The sequence below is a fragment of the Neoarius graeffei genome, chromosome 15, assembly GCF_027579695.1.
Source record: "Neoarius graeffei isolate fNeoGra1 chromosome 15, fNeoGra1.pri, whole genome shotgun sequence".
NCBI lineage: Eukaryota > Metazoa > Chordata > Actinopteri > Siluriformes > Ariidae > Neoarius > Neoarius graeffei.
The window spans coordinates 35,958,146-35,984,545 of NC_083583.1; the positions used below are offsets into that span (position 1 = coordinate 35,958,146).

At 41.3% G+C, this 26,400-nt stretch overlaps 2 protein-coding genes across 2 annotated transcripts in view; one reads left to right on the forward strand and one right to left on the reverse strand.

Annotated features, from left to right (window-relative positions):
- The first annotated feature begins 1,882 nt into the window (after window positions 1-1,882).
- timm13 (translocase of inner mitochondrial membrane 13 homolog (yeast)) lies at window positions 1,883-15,379 on the forward strand. Its single transcript, XM_060940497.1, has 3 exons — window positions 1,883-2,114; window positions 13,747-13,815; window positions 14,584-15,379. Exons 1-3 carry the CDS (start codon window positions 1,995-1,997, stop codon window positions 14,680-14,682), a joined length of 288 nt encoding a protein of 95 aa, XP_060796480.1. The 5' UTR covers window positions 1,883-1,994; the 3' UTR covers window positions 14,683-15,379.
- Window positions 15,380-16,332: 953 nt separating this feature from the next.
- Window positions 16,333-26,400, reverse strand: part of tmprss9 (transmembrane serine protease 9) — a 32,296-nt gene continuing 22,228 nt past the window's right edge. Inside the window, exons 12-16 of the mRNA XM_060941204.1 lie at window positions 24,843-25,005; window positions 24,516-24,684; window positions 19,427-19,695; window positions 16,705-16,841; window positions 16,333-16,544 (exon numbers count right to left, since the gene is read on the reverse strand). Of these exons, the coding sequence (XP_060797187.1) occupies window positions 16,383-16,544; window positions 16,705-16,841; window positions 19,427-19,695; window positions 24,516-24,684; window positions 24,843-25,005 (900 nt within the window). The 3' untranslated portion in view covers window positions 16,333-16,382. The remainder of the gene's footprint in view (window positions 16,545-16,704; window positions 16,842-19,426; window positions 19,696-24,515; window positions 24,685-24,842; window positions 25,006-26,400) is intronic.

Here is a 26,400-nt window from a genome sequence, read left to right on the forward strand (position 1 = left end):
ACAGGATAAAGCGGCTAGAGATAATGAGATGAGAATTGTGTATCATGGGGCGGCACGGTGGTGTAGTGGTTAGCGCTGTCGCCTCACAGCAAGAAGGTCCGGGTTTGAGCCCCGTGGCTGACGTGTGTGGAGTTTGCATGTTCTCCCCGTGTCCGCGTGGGTTTCCTCCGGGTGCTCCGGTTTCCCCCACAGTCCAAAGACATGCAGGTTAGGTTAACTGGTGACTCTAAATTGACCGTAGGTGTGAATGGTTGTCTGTGTCTCTGTGTCAGCCCTGTGATGACCTGGCGACTTGTCCAGGGTGTACCCCGCCTTTCGCCCGTAGTCAGCTGGGATAGGCTCCAGCTTGCCTGCGACCCTGTAGAACAGGATAAAGCGGCTAGAGATAATGAGATGAGAATTGTGTATCATGGGGCGGTACGGTGGTGTAGTGGTTAGCGCTGTCGCCTCACAGCAAGAAGGTCCGGGTTTGAGCCCCGTGGCTGACGTGTGTGGAGTTTGCATGTTCTCCCCGTGTCCGCGTGGGTTTCCTCCGGGTGCTCCGGTTTCCCCCACAGTCCAAAGACATGCAGGTTAGGTTAACTGGTGACTCTAAATTGACCGTAGGTGTGAATGGTTGTCTGTGTCTCTGTGTCAGCCCTGTGATGACCTGGCGACTTGTCCAGGGTGTACCCCGCCTTTCGCCCGTAGTCAGCTGGGATAGGCTCCAGCTTGCCTGCGACCCTGTAGAACAGGATAAAGCGGCTAGAGATAATGAGATGAGAATTGTGTATCATGGGGCGGCACGGTGGTGTAGTGGTTAGCGCTGTCGCCTCACAGCAAGAAGGTCCGGGTTTGAGCCCCGTGGCTGACGTGTGTGGAGTTTGCATGTTCTCCCCGTGTCCGCGTGGGTTTCCTCCGGGTGCTCCGGTTTCCCCCACAGTCCAAAGACATGCAGGTTAGGTTAACTGGTGACTCTAAATTGACCGTAGGTGTGAATGGTTGTCTGTGTCTCTGTGTCAGCCCTGTGATGACCTGGCGACTTGTCCAGGGTGTACCCCGCCTTTCGCCCGTAGTCAGCTGGGATAGGCTCCAGCTTGCCTGCGACCCTGTAGAACAGGATAAAGCGGCTACAGATAATGAGATGAGATTGTGTATCATTAAGTAGACATTTTCCAAATCTAAATCTTGTAATTATCCTTTGTTTGTTTCGTAGTGAGACCTTGAGAAAAGTGCTATAGCTTACGCTGACAAAGTCTCTGTCCCAAAGTAACTGTTTCCACTCTGTGTTCGTGTGCCTTGCAATAAATCCACTTGAAACGTCTTGAAAGTTGAACTTTAATCCTCGTTTAACAATTACAAAGGTTCTAAGATACAGAGAGTCGGTGAGTCAGAGTGTCAGGAAAGAAAAACTGTTCGCTTCCACGGCTTCTCGAGATCTCCCCTGAGAAGCGTGAGACCGTTCTTATATAGCTGAATGAATTCTAATTCTAATTCTTGAGAAGTGTGAGACAGTTCTAATTCTTGTTCTAATTCTTAACATATGAATTCTGATTCAAATTCTTTTAACCTTGCCACATATTATTCATCATCTTAATCATGAAATAAACTACTTATATGAAATTACACACTCAAATGAAATTATATATACTTTTTAACATAAATTGTAATTCACATCTATATGAATTCTACTTTGGCCGTTACATGTGGTATGTGTTTTAAAATTTGGTTCAAGTTGGTAGAAGAATCTACCAGGTTGGGAATTTTTCTATCTGTCTTGCTATATTGTAGTATAAAAATAACATTGTGTGTGTCCTCATTAAAGCGACCTTATAAATGACTACATTTCCGATCATCCATACTACTCGGAAACTGTGTCAGTAGTACTTCCGGTGCATCTCAAGGTCATTGATGAAACGTTCACATGTGTGAAGTCAGTAGAGCGCCCGGTGAAGTGTAGTTCTGTCTTAGTTTATTATACATTATTTATTAAAAATTAATTTAATTTAAAAAAGATGGATAGCTTTGGATCAGATTTTTCCTCCGGATCAGGACCTGGGAAGATGGACACGGGCGCCATTATGGAGCAGGTGAAGGTGCAGATAGCGGTGGCGAACGCTCAGGAGCTGCTGCAGGTCGGTGTCGTGGTTAGCTTAGCTACCTCAATGGCTAACTAAACGTCCTTTGGGGTAAAAGTCACATCATTTTAATTTTAAACATGCTTCAAATGTTGTAAGGGTTTTTGTTACTTGAGTTTTGAGGCTACTGAATGAACATGTATGCTGAAATCATTAAATAAGGCTCATACTGTCAGTGCATAAATAATAACTTAATGTACAACCCCGATTCCAAAAAAGTTGGGACAAAGTACAAATTGTAAATAAAAACGGAATGCAATGATGTGGAAGTTTCAAAATTCCATATTTTATTCAGAATAGAACATAGATGACATATCAAATGTTTAAACTGAGAAAATGTATCATTTAAAGAGAAAAATTAGGTGATTTTAATTTTCATGACAACAACACATCTCAAAAAAGTTGGGACAAGGCCATGTTTCCCACTGTGAGACATCCCCTTTTCTCTTTACAACAGTCTGTAAACGTCTGGGGACTGAGGAGACAAGTTGCTCAAGTTTAGGGATAGGAATGTTAACCCATTCTGGTCTAATGTAGGATTCTAGTTGCTCAACTGTCTTAGGTCTTTTTTGTTGTATCTTCCGTTTTATGATGCGCCAAATGTTTTCTATGGGTGAAAGATCTGGACTGCAGGCTGGCCAGTTCAGTACCCGGACCCTTCTTCTACGCAGCCATGATGCTGTAATTGATGCAGTATGTGGTTTGGCATTGTCATGTTGGAAAATGCAAGGTCTTCCCTGAAAGAGACGTCGTCTGGATGGGAGCATATGTTGCTCTAGAACCTGGATATACCTTTCAGCATTGATGGTGTCTTTCCAGATGTGTAAGCTGCCCATGCCACACGCACTAATGCAACCCCATACCATCAGAGATGCAGGCTTCTGAACTGAGCGCTGATAACAACTCGGGTCGTCCTTCTCCTCTTTAGTCCGAATGACACGGCGTCCCTGATTTCCATAAAGAACTTCAAATTTTGATTCGTCTGACCACAGAACAGTTTTCCACTTTGCCACAGTCCATTTTAAATGAGGCTTGGCCCAGAGAAGATGTCTGTGCTTCTGGATCATGTTTAGATACGACGTCTTCTTTGAACTATAGAGTTTTAGCTGGCAACGGCGGATGGGACGGTGAATTGTGTTCACAGATAATGTTCTCTGGAAATATTCCTGAGCCCATTTTGTGATTTCCAATGCAGAAGCATGCCTGTATGTGATGCAGTGCCGTCTAAGGGCCCGAAGATCACGGGCACCCAGTATGGTTTTCCGGCCTTGACCCTTACGCACAGAGATTCTTCCAGATTCTCTGAATCTTTTGATGATATTATGCACTGTAGATGATGATATGTTCAAACTCTTTGCAATTTTACACTGTCGAACTCCTTTCTGATATTGCTCCACTAATTGTCGGCGCAGAATTAGGCTACATCCACACGACAACGGCAACGAGATGTTATTTAAAAATATATCGCCTCCAAATGGGCAACAGTCAGTAAAATATCAGGTCCATATGGCAACACAACGCTTGCTGAAAACGATGCAATACACATGCCACACCTCTAGGGGCGCTGTAAGACGGTCCCTTCGGAGACACCAGAACAATAGAAGTAAGGACGCATGCGCATAAACTATTATGCGTGAGACTTCATATTAGCCATAAAGTCAGGAAAATCTGTTTGTAAAATTACATTATAATGACCAAATACAATGAAAAGTATTTTTCCAGTCTCACCTGTGAAAGGTAATCCCATGTGATCTCGTTTGGACGGTAAACCTGTTGGTACAGTTAAACGCAGCTAATCTTTATTCTCCGCTTTGACCTCTCCAAAATGGCGGCGAGGATGACGTATGATTCTACGCGGAAGGCGGCGTCTTTAATGGTCCGGAATAAATTGAATGATACACGTTGATGGATTAATTTGTTGTTTCTCACCTGTGAAAGGTAATCCCATATGATCTCGTTTGGATGGTAAACCTGTTGGTACAGTTAAACGCAGCACATGAATCTTTATTCTCCGCTTTGACCTATCCAATATGGCGGCGAGGATGACGTATGATTCTATGCGGAAGGCGGTGTCTTTAATGGTCCGGAATAAATTGAATGATACACGTTGATGGATTAATTTCTTCTACGCCTTTTTTGAGGAATGTATTTAGGACTTAAACCCACATCTGAAGAGGTGAGATCGCTCCTTTTTTTTTCCCCTATTTTGCTGGCGGGATTGACTCTGCCCTAAGGGCAGAGTCTCTCTCTCTGTCACTTTGCACCATTACACAATAAATATTCACAGTGAAAATATTTTGTAAGCGTGTTTCATGAACCAAGTTATAGGATTTGACAACTCACATCGAGTTCGTTACACTTCTACCCGGCGTGAAGCACTCAGTCATGTGGTTGTGATGTCATCGTAAACAAATCCGTTCTACTCATCCAGACGACTTCACAACGGCAACGTTGCCAGATCTTTCCACTCTGGAACCTGTTCTCAAAAAGATTGCGTTTTGGGCACCCAAAACGCCGGTGCCGTGTGGACGCCAGGCCTAAACGATAAGCAATTGTATCGGAGTCACCTGAATCCGTTGCCGTGTGGACAGGGCCTTAGGGGGATTGGTGATCCTCTTCCCATCTTTACTTCTGAGAGCCGCTGCCACTCCAAGATGCTCTTTTTATACCCAGTCATGTTAATGACCTATTGCCAATTGACCTAATGAGTTGCAATTTGGTCCTCCAGCTGTTCCTTTTTTGTACCTTTAACTTTTCCAGCCTCTTATTGCCCTGTCCCAACTTTTTTGAGATGTGTTGCTGTCATGAAATTTCAAATGAGCCAATATTTGGCATGAAATTTCAAAACGTCTCACTTTTGACATTTGATATGTTGTCTATGTTCTATTGTGTATACAATATCAGTTTTTCAGATTTGTAAATTATTGCATTCCGTTTTTATTTACAATTTGTACTTTGTCCCAACTTTTTTGGAACCGGGGTTGTATGACAATACGACATTATTTAAGTCATTATTATATAACACAGGGTTTTTTCCAGTTTTAAAATGATTCACCACAGTTTGAAGTACTTTATATTAATTAGGCGTGTATATTTTGTTTTTGAAAATACATTTTTTAAAAGGCTATAGAAAGTGTGTGTGGTTCCCCTGGGTTCTGAAAAATATTTACTTTTTTCATTGAAAAATAAAGTTCAATAAGTATTCTTTACTTTTTCTTGGTCTTTTTTTTTTTTTCTTAGTTACTGACTTATCAAAGTGAACTTAATGCAGGTTTATACCAACCAAACTGGTACAATTCAAATATTTGTACAGACACAGATCTCTCCATTACATATAAAATTTGGTCTCCACTCCAGACTCTAATTAGAAAGACTTGATTTTGGGCTCCCTGTGCACCATTAAGTTAAAATAAACCTCTTTTGTTTGAGCTTACTGAAGGTTATTTTAGCAGGGAATTATTCAAGAGAGATATTCGCCTTTACTTCAACACAAAGCTTGATTTACAATTGAACAGAGTCGAGAAGAGTTTTGGACCAACCAGCAGTGAAGGAATCCAATTTTCCCGTCGATTTATAATGAATGACACCGCGGTTTACAGCATAGCGTTAGTTCGCCACAGGGCCCTTTCTGTTCCAGCTGTTGAAAGGACCAGGGGTCAGTCAAGTTTTTCTCAGGCTTGCTTTTTCTTTTTATGCGAGATTGGCATCGATAGGTTGGAGGTGAAATCTAATATTACAAGTCAAGATCACCCACACACACAAAGATTGACATCTGTATTATTATTTTGCACTGCGCTCTTTAAATTTTAATGTATACTTCAGTTTCTGTCTTATTTTTAAATTATCGACAACACCCATATTGTCTCAGGAAACTGAGGCATGTGTCAATTGACTTAAATAATCACTAGTCAAATTCATCATCAGTTCAATAAAATATAATTTCTCACTGACACCTCTCTCTCCTTTAGGACCACAAAGACACAAACTCTAACCTAAATTACTATATTACAAAATTCTAAATCTCAGATGACATCCCAGTCAGTTGTTTTCTATTAATCTCTTACTTTTTTGAGGGTGAAAATACCCCGGGGGCCATAGCCCAAGTGATGGGGCCGAACCGTGGGGACTCGACGTGCCATGGTGCTCGAAATGCAGCTCCCTTCAGTAGGTTGCCGGCTGACAGCACTTTCACTTTGGCGCATATGTATATAATTTTTTTTTTTTTAAATAAACCGACCCCTATAATACTGACACTGTCCGATGTGCTCGGGGACAGTAGGGGCCCTGAGTGTGTCTCCCCCGTGCCTGTTTCAGCCCTTAAAGGAACAGTCCACCGTACTTCCATAATGAAATGTGCTCTTATCTGAATTGAGACGAGCTGCTCCGTACCTCTCCGAGCTTTGCGCGACCTCCCAGTCAGTCAGACGCAGTCAGACGCGCTGTCACTCCTGTTAGCAATGTAGCTAGGCTCAGCATGGCCAATGGTATTTTTTGGGGCTGTAGTTAGATGCGACCAAACTCTTCCGCGTTTTTCCTGTTTACATAGGTTTATATGACCAGTGATATGAAACAAGTTCAGTTACACAAATTGAAATGTAGCGATTTTCTATGCTATGGAAAGTCCGCACTATAATGACAGGCGTACTAACACCTGCGCGCTTCGGCAGCGCATTGATATCTGAGCTCCGTATCAATGCGCTGCCGAAGCGCGCAGAAGGTGCTAGTACGCCTGTCATTATAGTGCGGACTTTCCATAGCATAGAAAATCGCTACGTTTCAATTTGTGTAACTGAACTTGTTTCATATCACTGGTCATATAAACCTATGTAAACAGGAAAAACGCGGAAGAGTTTGGTCGCATCTAACTACAGCCCCAAAAAATACCATTGGCCATGCTGAGCCTAGCTACATTGCTAACAGGAGTGACAGCGTGCCTGACTGCGTCTGACTGACTGGGAGGTCGCGCAAAGCTCGGAGAGGTACGGAGCAGCTCGTCTCAATTCAGATAAGAGCATATTTCATTATGGAAGTACGGTGGACTGTTCCTTTAAATCATCTTCAGTGCTTGAAGAAGCTCGCTCAAAAAAACCTTCTTCAGCTTAGACTGCGCTATGGTTCGGTTCCCACAGAGATAATTACACCGTCACACCTGGCCGAGTAAGACGCGCTGTGATTGGTCAAAAGTTTGGTGCTCATTTGGTCATTATGTGGAGTTGACTTTTATTAGAATGAGTGTAAACAATGAGCATGCGCTCATTGTTTACACTCCGGCTTCCCGCCATCTCTTCACTGGGGTTAGATTCCAGCAGGGATTTGTGGAGGGATTTCTAGAAAACGTGATTTATGATAATGATGACGTACATTCGTCACTGTGACGGCCGCTAGTAATTTTTTCTTCGTCACTGATGGATTATGTTCGTCAATGACGAGCTCCAGCGGGAACCTTGATTTGTGGGGTGGCATGGTGGTGTAGTGGTTAGCGCTGTCGCCTCACAGCAAGAAGGTTCTGGGTTCGAACCCAGCGGCTGGCGAGGGCCTTTCTGTGTGGAGTTTGCATGTTCTCCCCGTGTCTGCGTGGGTTTCCTCCGGGTGCTCCGGTTTCCCCCACAGTCCAAAGACATGCAGTTAGGTTAACGTGTGGTGGCCTTGGGCTGAAGTGCCCTTGAGCGAGGTACCGAACCCCTGACTGCTCCCCAGGCGCTGTAGTGTGGCTGCCCACTGCTCTGGGTGTGTGCGCGCGTGTGCTCACTGCTTCAGATGGGTTAAATGCAGAGGATGAATCTCACTGTGTTTGAAGTGTGCATGTGACAAATAAAGGTTTCTTCTTCTTCTACCAGTCAAAAGTTTGTACACCCCGACTCAGTCATAGGTTTTTCTGTATTTTGACTCTTTTCTACATTGTAGAACAATACTGAAGACATCAAAACTATGAAATTAAATGTGGAAAATATGTTCACCTGGAATGCTTTTCAATTAACAGGTTTGCCTCGTCAAAATTTAATTAGTGCAATTTCTGGCCTTCTTAATGTGTTAAGAAGCAGCGGCTACAAGTATCGACACCTTAACGATCTTTTGGCCATTGCAAAAGTAGAAAAGACTTTCAGTACGTAAATTGTGCATGGATAATTACTCATACTTCCACTAGAGGAAAAAAAGTTGATTCCCGATTACTTGGCGTATCAGATCACGTGACACTGATCCACAATTATTGACACCCAGATGATTATTTATAATAAAATAATCAGTAGGTGGTATTAAGTTAACAAAACATAGTTTTTATTTAAAATTTGTTTTACATAGACTTATATTTAGTACAAAATATCTTTTATATAAATATATAGATGTCTGTGTTTTACGTAAATGAGGAAGTGATTCTAATGATTGTAAACAAATGAACTGATAATGTTTAGCCTGTGTCAGAAAATCTTTCTGTTCCACTTTTTAAGTGTTTTTTGTAGATCACATTTTGTTAATCATTTGTTGTTGTTTGTATTAATTTGTAGTTTACCAATAAATATCAACAGGCAATGGACATTGTAACCACATGAAAATCCAGGTCAAAGGTCGCCTGTCATTCCTCAAACCAAAATATAAAATGTCTACTGATATTGTAATATGTGGTGGATACTTACAACAAACTGCAAAAAAAAAAAATTTCTGAATAGAATAGGAAAATCTGAATATTTCAAGCGTGTAACTTTTTATATGCTAGGAATTTAATTCTGGTCTAATTCTATTTATTGCAATCAGATTCCAAATCCTCTATAAACATTCTGTTCTGAATCAGAAAAAAATATAAATCACAGTACTTTTTTTTTTTTTTTAAAGTACTTCATCTACTTCAGTAATGTTACACAAAGATCGATCCATAGCTAGTCTGGTTAACACCAGACCATATCACAAGTGAAATATGGTCTGGAATCCGCCTATTGAATTTCTCGTAGAGGAGGTGTGGTTTACGATTGTCAACGGCCGTTTATTGAACGTTGCAAATGTCTATCATTTGGCGTATACGTAGCCCATGGCCAATCATGGCAGTTGTACCCGGTGACGTAGTTAGAGCGACGAAGAGGCGAAGAAGAGAAGGAAAGAGAAAGAGAAGGCAAAACAAAAATAGACTGTAACGCCAAACGCTGTTCTTTTTTTAAAACAAACTTTCGCTCTAAACTATTCAGAACAGTGTCTAAAGCTTGATCGAAAGTTTGGTTCGTATCGCTCGCCGCCATGTTAAATGTGATCTGTAAACAGTCCCAAATAAACTACAAGCTTCCGTTTGTCGAGTAGTACGCGTCACCGTCTTTCCACCCCTCCCCACTCTCTGACTGGCTCCCTAACTCAGGCGAGCCTTTAGACCACAGTTTCCATGCTGTCTTTTCAGATCGGAACGATTGTGCAAAGCAGCATGGGATTTCCCAGGCTAATCCATAGCAGTTGTAAATGTCACTTAATTCCACAGGGTGTCGATAATGGTGGACGCCGGTGAAAGTGATCACTATTATCGACACCTCACGTGACTTCTCAAACGCATGTTTAGATACAAAACGCTGACTGTCAAATGAAAGAGTAAGAAATAAAGTAGGTTTCGACAAGGGGATCATGAAATATCGGTGAATTTGAGAAGTAAAAACATGCCCATAATCTTTCCACCGTGCTTACCTGCGATGATAACGTATGGGTTTTCCTCAAATTGCTGATCGTGGTAAAAAAAAAAATTCCATCTCAGGTAACGAGCTGTCAGACAACAAGATCAGGGGGGTCCTTCCGGTTGATTGATTAACCAATAATAACTGTTGTAACTGAAACTCACCTTTATAAAATAGTTTTTTATTGGTAAATCTGAAAAGGTGTCGATAATTATGGACTGTCAATAATTGTAGCCACCGCTCTACAATTTTAAATGTTCCAACACTGTACTCCTGATAGGAGCATAGTGGGGGGGTGTTCTTTTTTTTTTCCTCATCTTTCCTTTTTTTCTTTTATCCCTGTCTTCCTGTCCTGTTCCCCCTCTGTAAGGACAGGTTGATGGTCAATTTCACTGGTAACAGTGACAATAAAGGGTTCATTCATTCTTGTAAATAATATACAGTAAATAGCCTGATTCCACAACTGTAGTAATCCATATTATGTCAAGAACTGCTCAACTAAGTAAAGAGAAATGACATCCATCATTACGTTAAGACATGACGTGTTTTTTATGATTAATAAAAATGTAGGAAAAAAACCATTGACTTAGAAGCTGTGTCCAAACTTTTGACTGGTTGTGTGCGCGCGTGCACGCCTGTCAAACTTTTGAACACACCTACTCCTTCATAATAATATAGTATGTATATAGAGGGAGGGAAGCTCCAGTTCTGTGCTCATTACTCTGTGTATTATTGTGTAGTTTTGTGTTTTAAAATTAGATTTGTTGTTTGAGCTTTTTGCCCTGTCTCTTTGTGTTACGGGCCCTAATTTGATACTAGGTCTAGAAAAAAATACCAAAAATCTGAGATATTCTTGATTTAATTTTATAGTTCATCACTTTCAGCAACATGATTAACTTTTTTGATGACTCATCCTGTACTAGCCTTTTATTTCCCTGATTAAATGAAGAAGAAGAAACCTTTATTTGTCACATGCACAGTGAAATTCATCCTCTGCATTTAACCCATCTGAAGCAGTGAACACACACACGCGCACACACCCAGAGCAGTGGGCAGCCACACCAGAGCGCCCAGGGAGCGGTCAGGTACCCTGCTCAAGGGCACTTCAGCCCAAGGCTGCCCCACATTAACTGCATGTCTTTGGACTGTGGGGGAAACCGGAGCACCCGGAGGAAACCCACGCAGACACGGGGAGAACATGCAAACTCCGCACAGAAAGGCCCTCGCCAGCCACTGGGCTCAAACCCAGAACCTTCTTGCTGTGAGGCGATAGTGCGAACCACTACACCACCGTGCTGCCCTCTAGAACATATATCTTGCTCTATAGTAGCAGCTCGTTAGCATTAAACATGGTTCACTGGGATGTATTTGGCTAGTTTTAGTTCCTTTAATATTTTCCTTCCTGTTTGAATTACATTTTAAAGGTATTTAAGGCATACAAATTAAAGAAGAGCTAGACTTGTTGGCAGTTGAGACATCCTCATCAACTAGTTCTCCAACATTACATTTTTCATCCCATTATTCCTTCCACTAATAAATAATAGAAGCACTGTTTTAAGATTGCGCATATACTAGTGTGTAAATTCGATGTCTTTTTTTTCTTTATTTTAATTAACTAAAAGACACTTCGTGTCTTAAAGTAATGACTGTTATTTCTCTTTACTTAGTTGTGTGGTTCTTGACATAATATGAATTACTACAGTTGTCGAACAGGGCTATTTACTGTATTATTTACTCTTTACTGGTTGATGGTGTCAAATGCATTAAGAAGGCAAGAAATTCCATTTTTGAAAAGACACACCTGTTAATTGAGAAGCATTCCAGGTGACGACCTCATGAAGCTGGTTCAGATAATGCCAATAGTGTGCAAAGCTGTTATCAAGGTAAATAGTGACGACTTTGAAGAATCTAAAAGATGAAACTTTTTTTAACACACTTTTGTTTACCATATAATTCCATATGTTATTTCATAATTTTGATGAGTTCAGTATTGTTCTAGCCTGGCAAGCCAGACTAAATGTGAATATTTAGTCTGGCCTCGCTCGTAGACATTTCCGAACGGTGTGGGAGGAACAACCCGCTGTCTTTCAAACTGTCTCTGTGCGTATAGGCCAACGCTCTGACCAATCAGCGCAACAGTGACTGTGACGTAGTCAGAGCGACAGAAAGCAGTGGGGGAGGCCTTGAAATAAATAATTTTTCAAAATGTTTATTAATTAATAAACAGGTTCTAGATATTAAGAAGTTTGGAGATAATGACCACAAGTTTGGAGTCTGTACCACATACTTAACATACACTTTTTTTTTTCAAGTGTTTTTCAAGGGTTTGCTTAAACTGTTTTTGAGAGTTTTTATTTAGTGGTGTTTGGTGAAATAATTTCCCTTAAATTTAAAATAACGGGAAAATAAGAAACAATCAAAAAGTTTTTTAATGTTTATAATGAACTTGTTTCTCAGCCTGTTATTCAGGGCTTCACTGATGACATATGATATTGTCAATAACATATGCTCTGATTAACTTGTACGTGTGCTTATTGTTGTTTTTAAAAGATAGAAGCTTCTTTGTTACCCTGGGAAATTGTTCCTCAACGTCAATGCCCTTGACCTGTGGTGTCCCCCAGGGGTCGATTCTTGGACCATTACTTTTCAACCTTTATATGCTCCCACTTGGGCAAATTATCAATAAAAATTCAATTTTGTATCACTGCTATGCAGATGATACCCAAATTTATTTTGCTCTATCACCAAATGACTATGCCCCCCTTGAATGTCTCTACCAGTGTATCGATCAAATCAATAGCTGGATGTCACAAAATTTTCTTCAGCTGAACACAGATAAAACAGAAGTAATTCTATTTGGAAAAAAAGATGAAAGACTCAGGATTACCACTATTCTTGACACAAAAGGGATTAAAACTAAAGAAATGGTTAAAAATCTTGGTGTTTTCATTGACAGCGAGCTAAACTTTGACAGTCACATGAAAGCAATCACTAAAACAGCATTTTATCACCTAAAAAACATTTCCAAACTAAGAGGACTTATGTCAAAACATGATCTGGAAAAACTAATACATGCCTTCATCTCTAGTAGGGTTGATTACTGCAATGGGCTTTTCACAGGCCTGCCAAAAAAGACCATCAAACAACTTCAGCTGGTTCAAAATGCAGCGGCGAGGGTTCTCACACGAACAAAAAGAACAGAGCACATTACTCCAATTCTAAGGTCCCTTCACTGGCTTCCAGTAAGCTACAGAATTGACTTTAAAGTATTGCTGCTGGTATACAAATCTCTAAATGGTACAGGGCCCAATTACCTCTCTGATATGTTGCAGCGGCCTAACCCAATCAGATCTACCAGATCGCAGCAGAAAAATTTACTATTAAAACCAGTTGTTAAAACAAAGTGTGGTGAAGCAGCTTTTAGCTACTATGCAGTACAGCTATGGAACCAACTGCCAGAGGACATTAAAAATGCTCCTGCTGTTGGCAGCTTCAAATCTAGGTTAAAGACCAAGCTGTTTTCAGATGCTTTCTGTTAAATAATTAATATTTTTACATTTTTTATAATCTTTACTTTCTCTGCATGTTTTAAATTTACTTTAACTTTATTCTATTTTATTCTGCTAGTTTCTTTTTCTTTTTCTCCTTTTTCTTTTTGGCATTTTAATATTTTATTTCTCTATTGATTACTGTTTTTGTTTTTGCTTCTGTAAAGCACATTGAACTGCCATTGTGTATGAAATGTGCTATATAAATAAACTTGCCTTGCCTTGTAAATATGTTCTATTGTTGACTGTTGTGTTCCTTGTACCTTTTAAAGTACAAATAAAAGATTAATATATATATGTGTGTGTATATATATATATATATATATATATATATATATATATATATATATATATAAATAAAGTGTGTGTGTGTGTGTTATATGTGTGTTTATATAAGTTTCACTGATATTTTTTTTAAAATACATATATATATTTCAGAGAATGACGGATAAATGCTTTAAGAAGTGCATCGGCAAACCAGGCAGCACATTGGACAATTCAGAACAGGTACGACCTGTAGTTTTAACTTTGCTTGCCAAACATGCATGTACGGTATAAAACACCAACACCTGACCGTTTCATTTCCACGGGATGAGACTGTTCCTGAACAAAAATCAGTAAAGCTTCCCCTAAATGTTACTCCATGCAGTGCACGGCTGCAGTAGTACTCACAGGCCCATCACAGAAACACTGAACACAAACATAAATGTTACCTCTGACACAATTATACTGAGCATACATTCATACAAAGAGAGATTGTGTATGTAAAAATAAGAATAGACACGAAATAAAAAAGGCCCATAAAGCTTATTACATTATTTTAAAATGGAACATTGTGCAAAGTACAGGCAAATAATAATGCAAAGTGTCAGAACACTGATGTGATGTAGAAAATAAAACATGCTGTAGGTTTCTCTTAGCGGCTGGTGTCGCTCTAGTGAACTCTGTTGAATGAGACTTCGAGTAACGAACCTTTTAGTGAATCACAACCGAGGCCTCGTTTGTCATTGGTCATGTGGTTTTCTGCTAAATGATACACACCTCCCAGCGGGGCTTGATCTGACACGCCCCCTTATACTCCATACGCACTTCAGAGCCTCATTTGGCCGTCACTAGTTAGTATGCATGTGTATAGTACATACTAACCCAGTTATATTGACGTACATACTGACTTACATTTGCTCAGACAGATATCTTTGTATCTGAGTATGTGTATTCATATTATCTTTAGTTTGTATGTTATACATGTTATTGATTGATTTTTTTGATTTGTAGAAATGCATTGCCATGTGCATGGACCGGTATATGGACGCCTGGAACACAGTTTCTCGCACCTACAACTCAAGACTTCAGCGAGAGCGAGCACGTATGTGATGCATGCGTTCCAGCTTGTTCTGCCTCACTGTGACTCAGATCCCTGGATAAAAGGCTTTGGGCTGAAAACACAATAAGCTGACAGCTGAAAGCCATCAGGGGAACCTGGAGGCCATGATTTTTCGACTCGGGAACATCTTTCAGGACATTTTTCTTCATTCTGTTAATGATTGGTGGACATTTTGCTTGATTTTATAAAATCACTATAATAAGCTTCAAACCTTAAAGTGTAGGTCTGAATCAAGTTTGATCAGTGTTTAAAATCCTGTCGTTAGTGTGTAAGCATGTTTAAATAACGTTTTTTTTTTTTTTTTTTTTAATTGGTCATGACTGAGCAGATTGTTAGTCAAATCAAGCCTGTGTCCACAGTGGCACTTCTTTAGTCGGACTTGTCCTCGTGTGGACACTACACCCTCCCGCCGGGATCAGAGTCGTCTCGTCTTCCCGTCTTGTGCTCCACAAACCTAATTCCTTTCATCATGGACAATTCAGGACCGTCTCTCTTTTCATAACTGTAGACTCTTCTCGAGGACGCGCCACGCAGCCCTACTTACTTGCCTGCATCGAAACAAAATGCAATTGTCGCAGGCAGATTCTGGTTTGTCACACAATCTCCTGACTACAAAAGTGGGTTTGTTTAAACACTGATCACTTCACCATGGATCCTGCAATAAAAGCAGCTTACATTGTGTACAAAGCATGTCAGATTTCTGGGAACAGTCTTGTTTTGCCTCATTTAACCGTTCAAATGATGACAGACAGTCTTGGGATTTACAGTCTTGGTAATTATCAATCAGTCAGTCACACTTGAAACCTTTTAATAGGTTATCCAAGTGCTTAATGTCATTATTTTATTTTGTTTAACATAATTAGCCTACTTTCATGCCACTATTTGGTCATATTTACCAGATGGTAATATTTATACAGCAAAGCAATGTACATACTTTTATTATCCTAATTGTAATTTTCCCATTTTAGAGTTTTTACAGCAGCTCTTCTATTCCAAATGTTACGGTAATCCGTAGTACAAACATTAGGATAAAACTCGCCCATACATGAATTTGATTTGCACAAGCGAAGTACATATTTTTTTAAAGCAGACAAAATTTAGTCATGTCCAGGTAATGGTAAACATCAAATCAACAGATGACTCCAAAATTATTGACACCCTTTAGCTTAAAGCTTAAACTATGTATAGTTTTATTTTAAATCACTTTTTATTTCAGCAGGGTTATCACAAAACTGATTGTGTCTAGATTTACTGTATTTTTTGGGTCATTAGCTGGTTAGTCATAACCTCCTGACAGAGGTGACCAGGATTGGGGCTGAACACAATTCCAATTGTATTTCCACTGATTGCTGGTGCTGTACTTGAGCATGGCATGTAAGCATTCACTGATTCAACTATTTCAACACGCTTTTTGCTTTTATTTAAATTTGTGCTGCTTTTAAAACTGAATCAGACCGAGCAGCTTTCATGCTTATTTAGACTTGGCTAATGGGCTAATTGTTAAAATAAGGAAAAATACAACTCACCACATGAGGTCAGGCTTTAAAGTTCTCAAGCTCCAGTAGAATCAAAGGTTTTAATTTTGGCATAAACAATAATAAATACACAAAATAAATATGCAGCTTTTCAAGTAAGTATGTAAGAAGACAAACATCTTTAAAATGGGAGGTATGTAAGAAGACAAATATCTTTAAAACGGGAGGTATGTGGATATCCATTCCCTGATGGCAGTGACACGTGTATAAACCCCGGGGAATCTGTTTCGAGCGCAGCCTCGACCCCAGCTGGTCACTCCAGCTATGAACCACCGGCCCCGGGGCTCGCGGCATGCTAATGGGCCTCCAGAATCTCCCTACAGAGAAAAGAGCAGGTCTGCAGTCATCCATGTTTTTCAGTGTACGATATTTAGATACTATTGGACATGCAATTACATCAAACTCCAAATGGTTGACGTTTTTAGGTCATTGTGAAAGATGAAAATGAGAAATTATGGCTGATCGCGCGAGTCTCACCAGACACGTATCAATGCCACCTTCCATGGATCCAGCACACATCATGTTGGCAGTCAGTTTTGGACCATAAGACTGCTGACACTCTGATTGGTCTATTATACCAACCTGAGCTTTCTGTAACTGATTAGTTAGCTTTCCTGCATGACAAAGAGAAATTGGATGATTAAACTGAGAAAAAGTAATTTTGTACCAAGCGACTGATGCGTCGGTACACCAACATCCAATACTGTGTGATGCTATGTGCCATAAAGCTAACGTACATTATTGCATTACTGAACAGATGACAACTACAGCGATCTGGATGTATTTCACTATTAATGATTGCAATCATGGCAAAGCAGACTATGCTTTGTGAATATATCAAGAGATCTTTTTACAACACAAGTAAAACATCTTGAACATAAAACTCAGAACAAGGAGTTTGTTGTGCGCAGCAAACACTAGGCAAGTGAGAAAAATGTCTCCTAGCAATGCTAGGTGGATCATCTCTTACCCAGTATATTGTTCCTGACATTCAGCCACTGTCCATAATTGCCAACTAGGAACAATGCAATTAAGACAATGAAACATTCTTTACTTACGGCTGTCCAGAAGTACCTTTCTGGACTGAAACAAACTCCGTGACAAACCCACTCTTCACTGCAACACTACTCAATCTAAGGTAATGAACAAGCTAGTACTTCATTTTAAACCAACTAGCTAACATAAAGAACGAGACTAGTAGTGTACGTCCGTGAATATACATGAATGTGTTTATTATAGCCAGTATTTAAACCGGGGAAACATAAACCTAAATAAAAATGTACTTTTCCATTCCTAATGAATGAATACTAAATAATACTTGTTTCTGGGGTCAACAAGTACCAAAAAAATGTATTCGGACCAGGGCTTTGAACCAGAATTTTTTTCCTATTGGTTCGTTCCGAACAGAAACGGAATTTTAATGTTTCCGGTTTTGGGTTCCACCATTAAATAGATGTTTCCGAACCGGTTAGAACAAAAAAATTTTGTTCTCGGAACGGTTAATTATGTTCCCTGTCAGCTGTTTAACAAATGGCTATAAAATTATGTCTCTGTCTCATCCAGCTTAAGCCAAATGTAGGCTAATTCTATTACAACCTTCATTAAATTAGACAAGAAATAATTCAAAACAATTATTATTTCAAATGTTGGCGATTTGGATTCTCAGTATGTCTTCCCATCTACACAAACAGAAAAAGTGCCAAAAATGAAAGATAATTCGTTTAGTGTGTTACCAAAGGCTAGTCAGGCCCTATGCATTGATAGGCTAACAGAGGTTAACGTCATTTAATGTTCGCGAGCCTCTCATTAACGTGGACAAATATATTGATATTGTGTTTGAAATTGACGTTTTTGAATAACGATAGACTGCAATATTTACCTCTTATTTAAGATGTGGAGACGTGATAGTAGTCCACCCTCCCGCTCTCTCCATTCAGTCAGCGAACGTCACACAGGAAGTGAACACCAGCGGGTCATAGAAACTTGCGCAGGAGAAGAATGACTTTTTTATTTGTAGGCTACGGAAACTTTGAGGAACGAAATAAAAACTGGTATTAACCGGTTACCATTATTTTTAATAAGCGTTTCTGTTCCGGAGCATAAAAAATAAAGTTTCTGGTTTCGTTTCTGTTCCATGTGAAATAGAAAAAGTTCCCGGTTTTCGTTTTCGTTCCTTGAACCGGTTCAAAGCCCTGATTCGGACTGAATAAAATGGTATTGACGCATCCCTACAGCCGAGTATTCTGTGCAAGTGTTTTAAATAGCCATAGTATAAACATTTTACATCTAGCAGTTGTGAGTCAAGGTGACTGGATACAGTTTTCCAATCAGTAGAACAGATGAAGAACCTCAGATGAGAGGGGTCAAACATCTTCAAGATTATAATAAAAGGCTAATAACACTGACTTACTACTTAGAAGTTATTTTTTAGAGGAATAAAAAGGGCTCAAGACCGAGTCTAAGTTACTGAAACATGAACATGCCGAATCATAGCGACATTATAAATAACAGGTTTATGTTACAGTGTTAATTTTAATGCATCATTTTTATAGTAACAGCTCATTAACAGGGACTTGTGGACACGTCATATAATCTGAAGCTAACAATGTACAAATTTGAACATTTCTGTGAGGAGACTTATTTAACATTATGGAATGACTCTCCAGTGCCGGCACTTTGTAACAGTCAGATACAGTAAGTTGTTCGCCACGGGAAAGTCTTCAGGACAGAGGATTTTACACGTCACAGTTTCTCGGTAACATAAGAAACTGCATTTTTTTGGTCTTATGAACTAACAGAGAGAGAAAAAAGAGGCGGGTGAGGGAACGACTGTTTATAACTGCTATAACCTTAGTGATAACAGGAACTAGTTTCATAGATGTTCCATAAGATTAAATATAATTATAAACTGTTAAAAGTACAACGTGTCATACTTTAATTAATAAAAAATGGTGAATTACTTGTGGTATAAAACACTATAGCATGACGGAAGTTTTTTGTTCCATACATAACCTTTTATCTAAGGTTCTTCATCAGTTCTGCAGAGGAGTAAACAGGCTTCATAATTATAAATTCATAAACCTATTAAAGGACACAGCCATTTCAAATTGGTGCCTTTCATATGTTAATAAAACACCTTCTAGTTTATACCGACAGTCCGGTCACATTTAGTAAAACTACAGAGAATGTACTCTCTCACCATCCTCCCTCATTGAGCCCCATCCAGTGATGTAACACTCTGTGTGCTTGAAGAAGCTGTGTGTCGGGGAGGGCAAGCACAGCGTCTGGATGGTGTAGGAGCTCGGTGCTGGGATTGCGAGCTGCACCAGAGCCACATCAAAGTCCATATTGCTGGTGTTGAAAGCAGGATGCTGGATGATCCTCTGCACTGGGATGACCAAAGCTCCCAGTCCGGACCGGAGCACAGAGCCTAAACTCACCGTCCAGCCACTGGGATTTGATTCCTTTCTGGTGCACAATACAGTGTGTTTAAGAAACAGCTATAATAATGTAGAGAAAACAAAAATGGACCAAGAATATAATCATCTCATCTCATCTCATCTCATCTCATTATCTCTAGCCGCTTTATCCTTCTACAGGGTCGCAGGCAAGCTGGAGCCTATCCCAGCTGACTACGGGCGAAAGGCGGGGTACACCCTGGACAAGTCGCCAGGTCATCACAGGGCTGACACATAGACACAGACAACCATTCACACTCACATTCACACCTACGGTCAATTTAGAGCCACCAATTAGCCTAACCTGCATGTCTTTGGACTGTGGGGGAAACCGGAGCACCCGGAGGAAACCCACGCGGACACGGGGAGAACATGCAAACTCCACACAGAAAGGCCCTCGTCGGCCACTGGGCTCGAACCCAGGACCTTCTTGCTGCGAGGCGATAGTGCTAACCACTACACCACCATGCCACCCATAGCTATGACAATGTATCTCATCTCATTATCTCTAGTCGCTTTATCCTGTTCTACAGGGTCGCAGGCAAGCTGGAGCCTATCCCAGCTGACTACAGGCGAAAGGCGGGGTACACCCTGGACAAGTCGCCAGGTCATCACAGGGCTGACACACAGACACAGACAACCATTCACACTCACATTCACACCTACGCTCAATTTAGAGTCACCAGTTAACCTAACCTGCATGTCTTTGGACTGTGGGGGAAACCGGAGCACCCGGAGGAAACCCATGCGGACACGGGGAGAACATGCAAACTCCACACAGAAAGGCCCTCGTCGGCCACTGGGCTCGAAGCCAGACCTTCTTGATGCAAGGCGATAGTGCTAACCACTACACCACCGCGCCGCCCATAGCTATGACAATGTATATTAATTTATAATCTAATCAATTAAAGACAACTCTAAACAAAATAAATTTCAGACTAAGAATTGATTCCTGAGGACATCATAGTTCCTACCATACGATTTAAAAAAGTATGTTAAGACACAATAGAGCATATTAAAAGCATATCTATAAAACGTATTATATGGGGTGTGTCACCACCAAATGAGTCCATTTGGTCAAAAAAATTAAAAGATGTCTTATTGGGTATTATAAATCTACAGTTAATTATCTTTAAACTAAGGGGTTATTTGTTAAATTTGGTGCAGCTATTCATTTTTTAAAGACGTTTCAAATCGTTACATCTCAGAATGAATTTTTGCTGAACTGGACTCATTTTGTGGTGACACGCTACATATATTAATAATCTAACCAAAGGTTTTCCAACTTAGATTTCATGAACCCCAAAGGGGTCATGGTGGCATTGTAGGGGATCATAGGACTGTGAATTCACATTAAATTATCTCATTCTCATCTCTCTAGTCGCTTTATCCTTCTACAGGGTTGCAGGCAAGCTGGAGCCTATCCCAGCTGACTACGGGCGAAAGGCGGGGTACACCCTGGACAAGTCACCAGGTCATCACAGGGCTGACACAGAGACACAGACAACCATTCACACTCACATTCACACCTACGGTCAATTTAGAGTCACCAGTTAACCTAACCTGCATGTCTTTGGACTGTGGGGGAAACCGGAGCACCCGGAGGAAACCCACGCGGACACGGGGAGAACATGCAAACTCCACACAGAAAGGCCCTCGCCGGCCCCGGGGCTCGAACCCGGACCTTCTTGCTGTGAGGCGACAGTGCTAACCACTACACCACCATGCCACCCGCATTAAATTATATATTTTAATAATAATAAGCTAAATCTGTATTCTCAGTATGGACAGTTGAAGTGAAGAGACCAAAGAAGACACTGTCAGGAATCCCGGAAGAGAAAAAGAGAGAGTGAATGAGCAAAAGACCAGACGAGTAAATCTTGGACTGGATTTTACTTGTTGGTGAGAGTAAAGAGGTAAATGGCTGGAAGACAGACACCGAGTTAGTGTTCTTTCCGTTGTAATGTTGCACTTGCTTGCTTGATGGTTGGCTGTGTTAGCAAGGTTGTTGATTCCCTAGCTTTCGATCATAAGCTAAGTCTGTCCATTTTGACAGAGGCTTAGCCGCTAGCTACATCTCGAGGTGATGTTAGCAAACTTGCTAGATAACACTTGGACACTGGTAATTTGTTGGCTAGTTTTCCACCCAAGTTTGCATCACTTTGTGTCTTTGTCTGTTAGCATCTCCTTGCATTAAATATGTCAGTGTTACATTACATTACAGGCATTTACAGGCAAGAGCAGCATACAACGAGCACCCACATACCCAGTGCCTAGGGAGCAGTTCGGGGTTCGGTGTCTTGCTCAAAGGCATTTCAGCCATGGATTTTCCTGCCGGTCCAGGAAATTGAACCGGTGACCCTTTGGGATTAAGTCTGCTTCTCTAACCTTTAGGCCATGGCTGCCCCATGCAAGTGTTAGTATGGTTCTGGTTACGATTCTGATTATGAGCTTTGCATGCTATTATTCCGAGTTGTGTGCAATACATGTGCAAACTGTGACTGCAACATGGCAAAAAATAAATAAAAATCTGAGCATGCATGTTTACTTTGTTAGCACTGTCGCCTCACAGCAAGAAGGTCCTGGGTTCGAGCCCAGCGGCTGATGGGGGCCTTTCTGTGTGGAGTTTGCATGTTCTCCTTGTGTCCGCGTGGGTTTCCTCCGGGTGCTCCGGTTTCCCCCACAGTCCAAAGACATGCAGGTTAGGTTAACTGGTGACTCTAAATTGACCGTAGGTGTGAATGTGAGTGTGAATGGTTGTTTGTCTCTATGTGTCAGCCCTGTGATGACCTGGTGACTTGTCCAGGGTGTACCCCGTCTCTCGCCCGTAGTCAGCTGGGATAGGGACCAGCTTGCCTGCGACCCTGTACAGGATAAGCGGATACAGATAATGGATGGCTGGATCGATGGATGGCATGTTTACTTCAAGACAGAAGTAGTTATCTGTCTTATGGCTAATGGGAAAACAATGACAATCTGACAGCAGAGTGTACATCCATGCCAATGTTTTTTATGAAAGACTGCAACATAGGCTATAGCCTTATCGGAGTTATCCCTGTCTCACAGAGATTTGTAGTTTTTCCAGATGACAAAACTTCAGTGCTGTCTCAGGCTCATGTGCAAATAAATAAATTCATCTCACGCCAAAACCTTTGGTTAGTTTTTGCCAGACCCATACCAAATAAGCACTGAAAGCTTGCAACTTTGCAAACATATCTCAGCTAGCTTGTAGTAGATTACACTGCCCAATGTACATTCTGTGCAAGACGTCCCTGTGAAAGAAGAAGACGGAGAAGCCAAACCAAGAAGCCTTTATTTGTCACACGTACACTCAAGCACAGTTTAATTTAACCTCTGCATTTAACCCATCTGAAGCAGTGAACACACACATGCACACACAGGTGTGCAATGAGCACACACACATACCCAGAGCACTGGGCAGCTATGCTACAGCGCCTGGGGAGCGGTTGTGGGTTAGGTGCCTCGTTCAAGGGCACTTCAGTCCAACCTTAGGCCATGGCTGCCCCATGTTAACCTAACTGCATGTCTTTGAACTGTGGGGGAAACCCAAGCACCCAGAGGAAACCCACGCAGACACAGGAAGAACATGCAAACTCCACACAGAAAGGCCCCTGTCGGCTGCTGGGCTTGAATCCAGAACCTTCTTGCTGTGAGGCGACAGTGCTGATCACTACACCACCGTGCTGCCCAAAGAGCCATTACTATAGAAATGATGTCATATTAGACCTAGTACATGAATATAAACCTGTGATTTTCAGCTGCACTATTGTCAGAGCTCATCTCATCTCATCTCATTATCTCTAGCCGCTTTATCCTGTTCTACAGGGTCGCAGGCAAGCTGGAGCCTATCCCAGCTGACTACGGGCGAAAGGCGGGGTACACCCTGGACAAGTCGCCAGGTCATCACAGGGCCGACACATAGACACAGACAACCATTCACACTCACATTCACACCTACGGTCAATTTAGAGTCACCAGTTAACCTAACCTGCATGTCTTTGGACTGTGGGGGAAACCGGAGCACCCGGAGGAAACCCACGCGGACACGGGGAGAACATGCAAACTCCGCACAGAAAGGCCCTCGCCGGCCACGGGGCTCGAACCCGGACCTTCTTGCTGTGAGGCGACAGCGCTAATCACTACACCACCGTGCCGCCCTTGTCAGAGCTGTTCATTCATTCATTCATTATCTCTAGCCGCTTTATCCTGTTCTACAGGGTCGCAGGCAAGCTGGAGCCTATCCCAGTTGACTACGGGCGAGAGGCGGGGTACACCCTGGACAAGTCACCAGGTCATCACAGGGCTGACACATAGACACAGACAACCATTCACACTCACATTCACACCTACGCTCAATTTAGAGTCACCAGTTAACCTAACCTGCATGTCTTTGGACTGTGGGGGAAACCGGAGCACCTGGAGGAAACCCACGCGGACACGGGGAGAACATGCAAAGTCCACACAGAAAGGCCCTCGCCGGCCACGGGACTCGAACCCAGGACCGTCTTGCTGTGAGGCGACAGCGCTAACCACTACACCACCGTGCCGCCCTCACATTGATTCTAAATCCTCAAAATAATTTTTATCTCTGATGAGCTTATTAATAATAAACCCATATTCAAGGAATGACACATTTTAGGTGGAAGAACAAAGCAAAAAAAAAAAACTGACCATCAGTGAAAATGTAACCTAAAAATCCTAAAGGCTTAAACTTATGTGTTTTAGTGTGGTGTCCTTATTACAGTTAATGTAACTCATACGAAATGAGTGTTGTATGAAATGTTTCTTTCTTTAATGCTCAGTGCGTACCTGCTGAAACAGTGCGCAGCCGTAAGGAGCCATTTGCAGTGTATAAGTGTCGCACCACAGCGATGTAAACGCTGGAACTGCAGACTCACCACCCATGGCCACTCCCCTCGACGGGCGCTCACACCTCCCACAATTCTCTGGTGGCTGAATTCAGGTCGCTGGCCACAGTCTAGAGAGAAGAATATCTGTCATGCAGGGTTTATTTTCATGTTTATTACCACGTTTTGAACAACTGATTTTTATTGGGTAAAATCGTGTAGTTTTGACTTATTACTTTATATAAATGTTCATAAGAAGTGCTTTTCTTGTCCATAATATAAAACTGACCACAGTTTTTCTCATCAGCTTCATTAGAGCAGTCAGCGACTCGGTCACACTCAGGGTTGATCTTGCTGATACACACTCCTGCGCCACAGTTAAAGTTTCCACTGCAGTTAACAGCTCCTAAAAAAAAGGATATGTGTTTAGCCTTAAAGTCACTCACTTTATCCTGGCAGGGTCGTAGAAGATCCATAGCCTATCCTGGGAACTCTGAGTAAGGTGCGAATACATCCTGGCTCCATAAACACACAATTATACCTAGGGTCATTTTATCTTCGCCAATCCACCTACTAGCATGTTTTTTGGTGGTGGGAGGAAAACGGTGAACATGCACAAGAACTGCACAGACAGTAACCCAAGCTCAGGGACCTTGAAGCTGTGAGGCTAGAACACTACACTCTCAGAAAATAAAGTACATTATTGTACCTTTAGGGGTACAATGGCTTGTCACTGAGGCAGTACCCTCTAAGGTACTTATTTGCACCATTTATATACTGATTGGGAACATATATGTACCTTTTTGGCCCTAAAAAGGTACACTTTTGGACCTTGAGGTCCAATAATGAGCCCTAGTGGGTACATTAGTGGAGACTGCACCTTGGGGGACAGAAATGGACTCCTACTGTACCCCTGTTCCTGACAGTGTAGCCGTTGTGCCATTGTACCACCCAGCCTTAAACTGTTTGTTAAAACTATGTAGAATTACAGTGGCAACAAAAAGTTTGTTCACTCTTCACAATAATCTGGGTTTCTGCAATAATTACTAGGTCATAATAATAGCCAAACACATTCTGCTGAAAGTAATAACATGCAAACAGTTGTCCTTTATGTCTTTTTTGAATGTATTATTGCAACCTCACAGCCATCACCATTGCCACCCCAAATGTAACTATTTAACTAAAACAGCATGTTAACAACAAGTTATACTATATTTCATACCCTTTTCTATTTGTAGTTACATTTAAGGTTGTGGAACATCCACAAAACAAGTTGTTTCCTGTTCTCGCTCACGTTATAGCAGTTATATGCAGTCGTTCTCTCACCAGCCTCTCTTTTTTTCTCTCTCTTGAACTTAAAGTGCATATCACGGGTAAATTCAGGAGCAAGATCAATGTAATTCTCCTATTTTATATTAAACTTTGGTCAAATATCTGTCACATTTTACATTTTGTGCAATTTTTTTTACCTTGCAAAATACCAGAAAAATTCAGTTGAAATCAAGCCATTTGAGGCGAATTGGACCGCCTCTGAAAAAACTTGGCATTTGGATTTCCCAGCAAACATTGATTTTCGTGACGTCACATGCGGGACGCCTCCCTCTGAATCCTACATCAGCGGTGGTTTGTTTATGAGAAAACGACCTGGTGGTTTTCTGCAAATTTCTTCAACATTATCAGGTAATTATTAAAATGGTTAACAGATGTATCGTAGGAGGGTGTAGCAACACCAATCTTGATGGGATTAGTACTCATCGTTTCCCAAAAGACCGGACAATGAGAGAGAAATGGGAGCGCTTGGTCTACACAGGCTGTGCACTGAAACCGTGCAAAGCTCTCGCAGCCTG

Coding starts and splice junctions, on each gene's coding strand:
- timm13 (XM_060940497.1), top strand. CDS start 1,995: ATGGATAGCTTTGGATCAGATTTTTCCTCCGGATCAGGACCTGGGAAG. Junction 2,115..13,746: donor ACGCTCAGGAGCTGCTGCAG/GTCGGTGTCGTG, acceptor TATATATTTCAG/AGAATGACGGATAAATGCTT. Junction 13,816..14,583: donor CATTGGACAATTCAGAACAG/GTACGACCTGTA, acceptor TTTGATTTGTAG/AAATGCATTGCCATGTGCAT.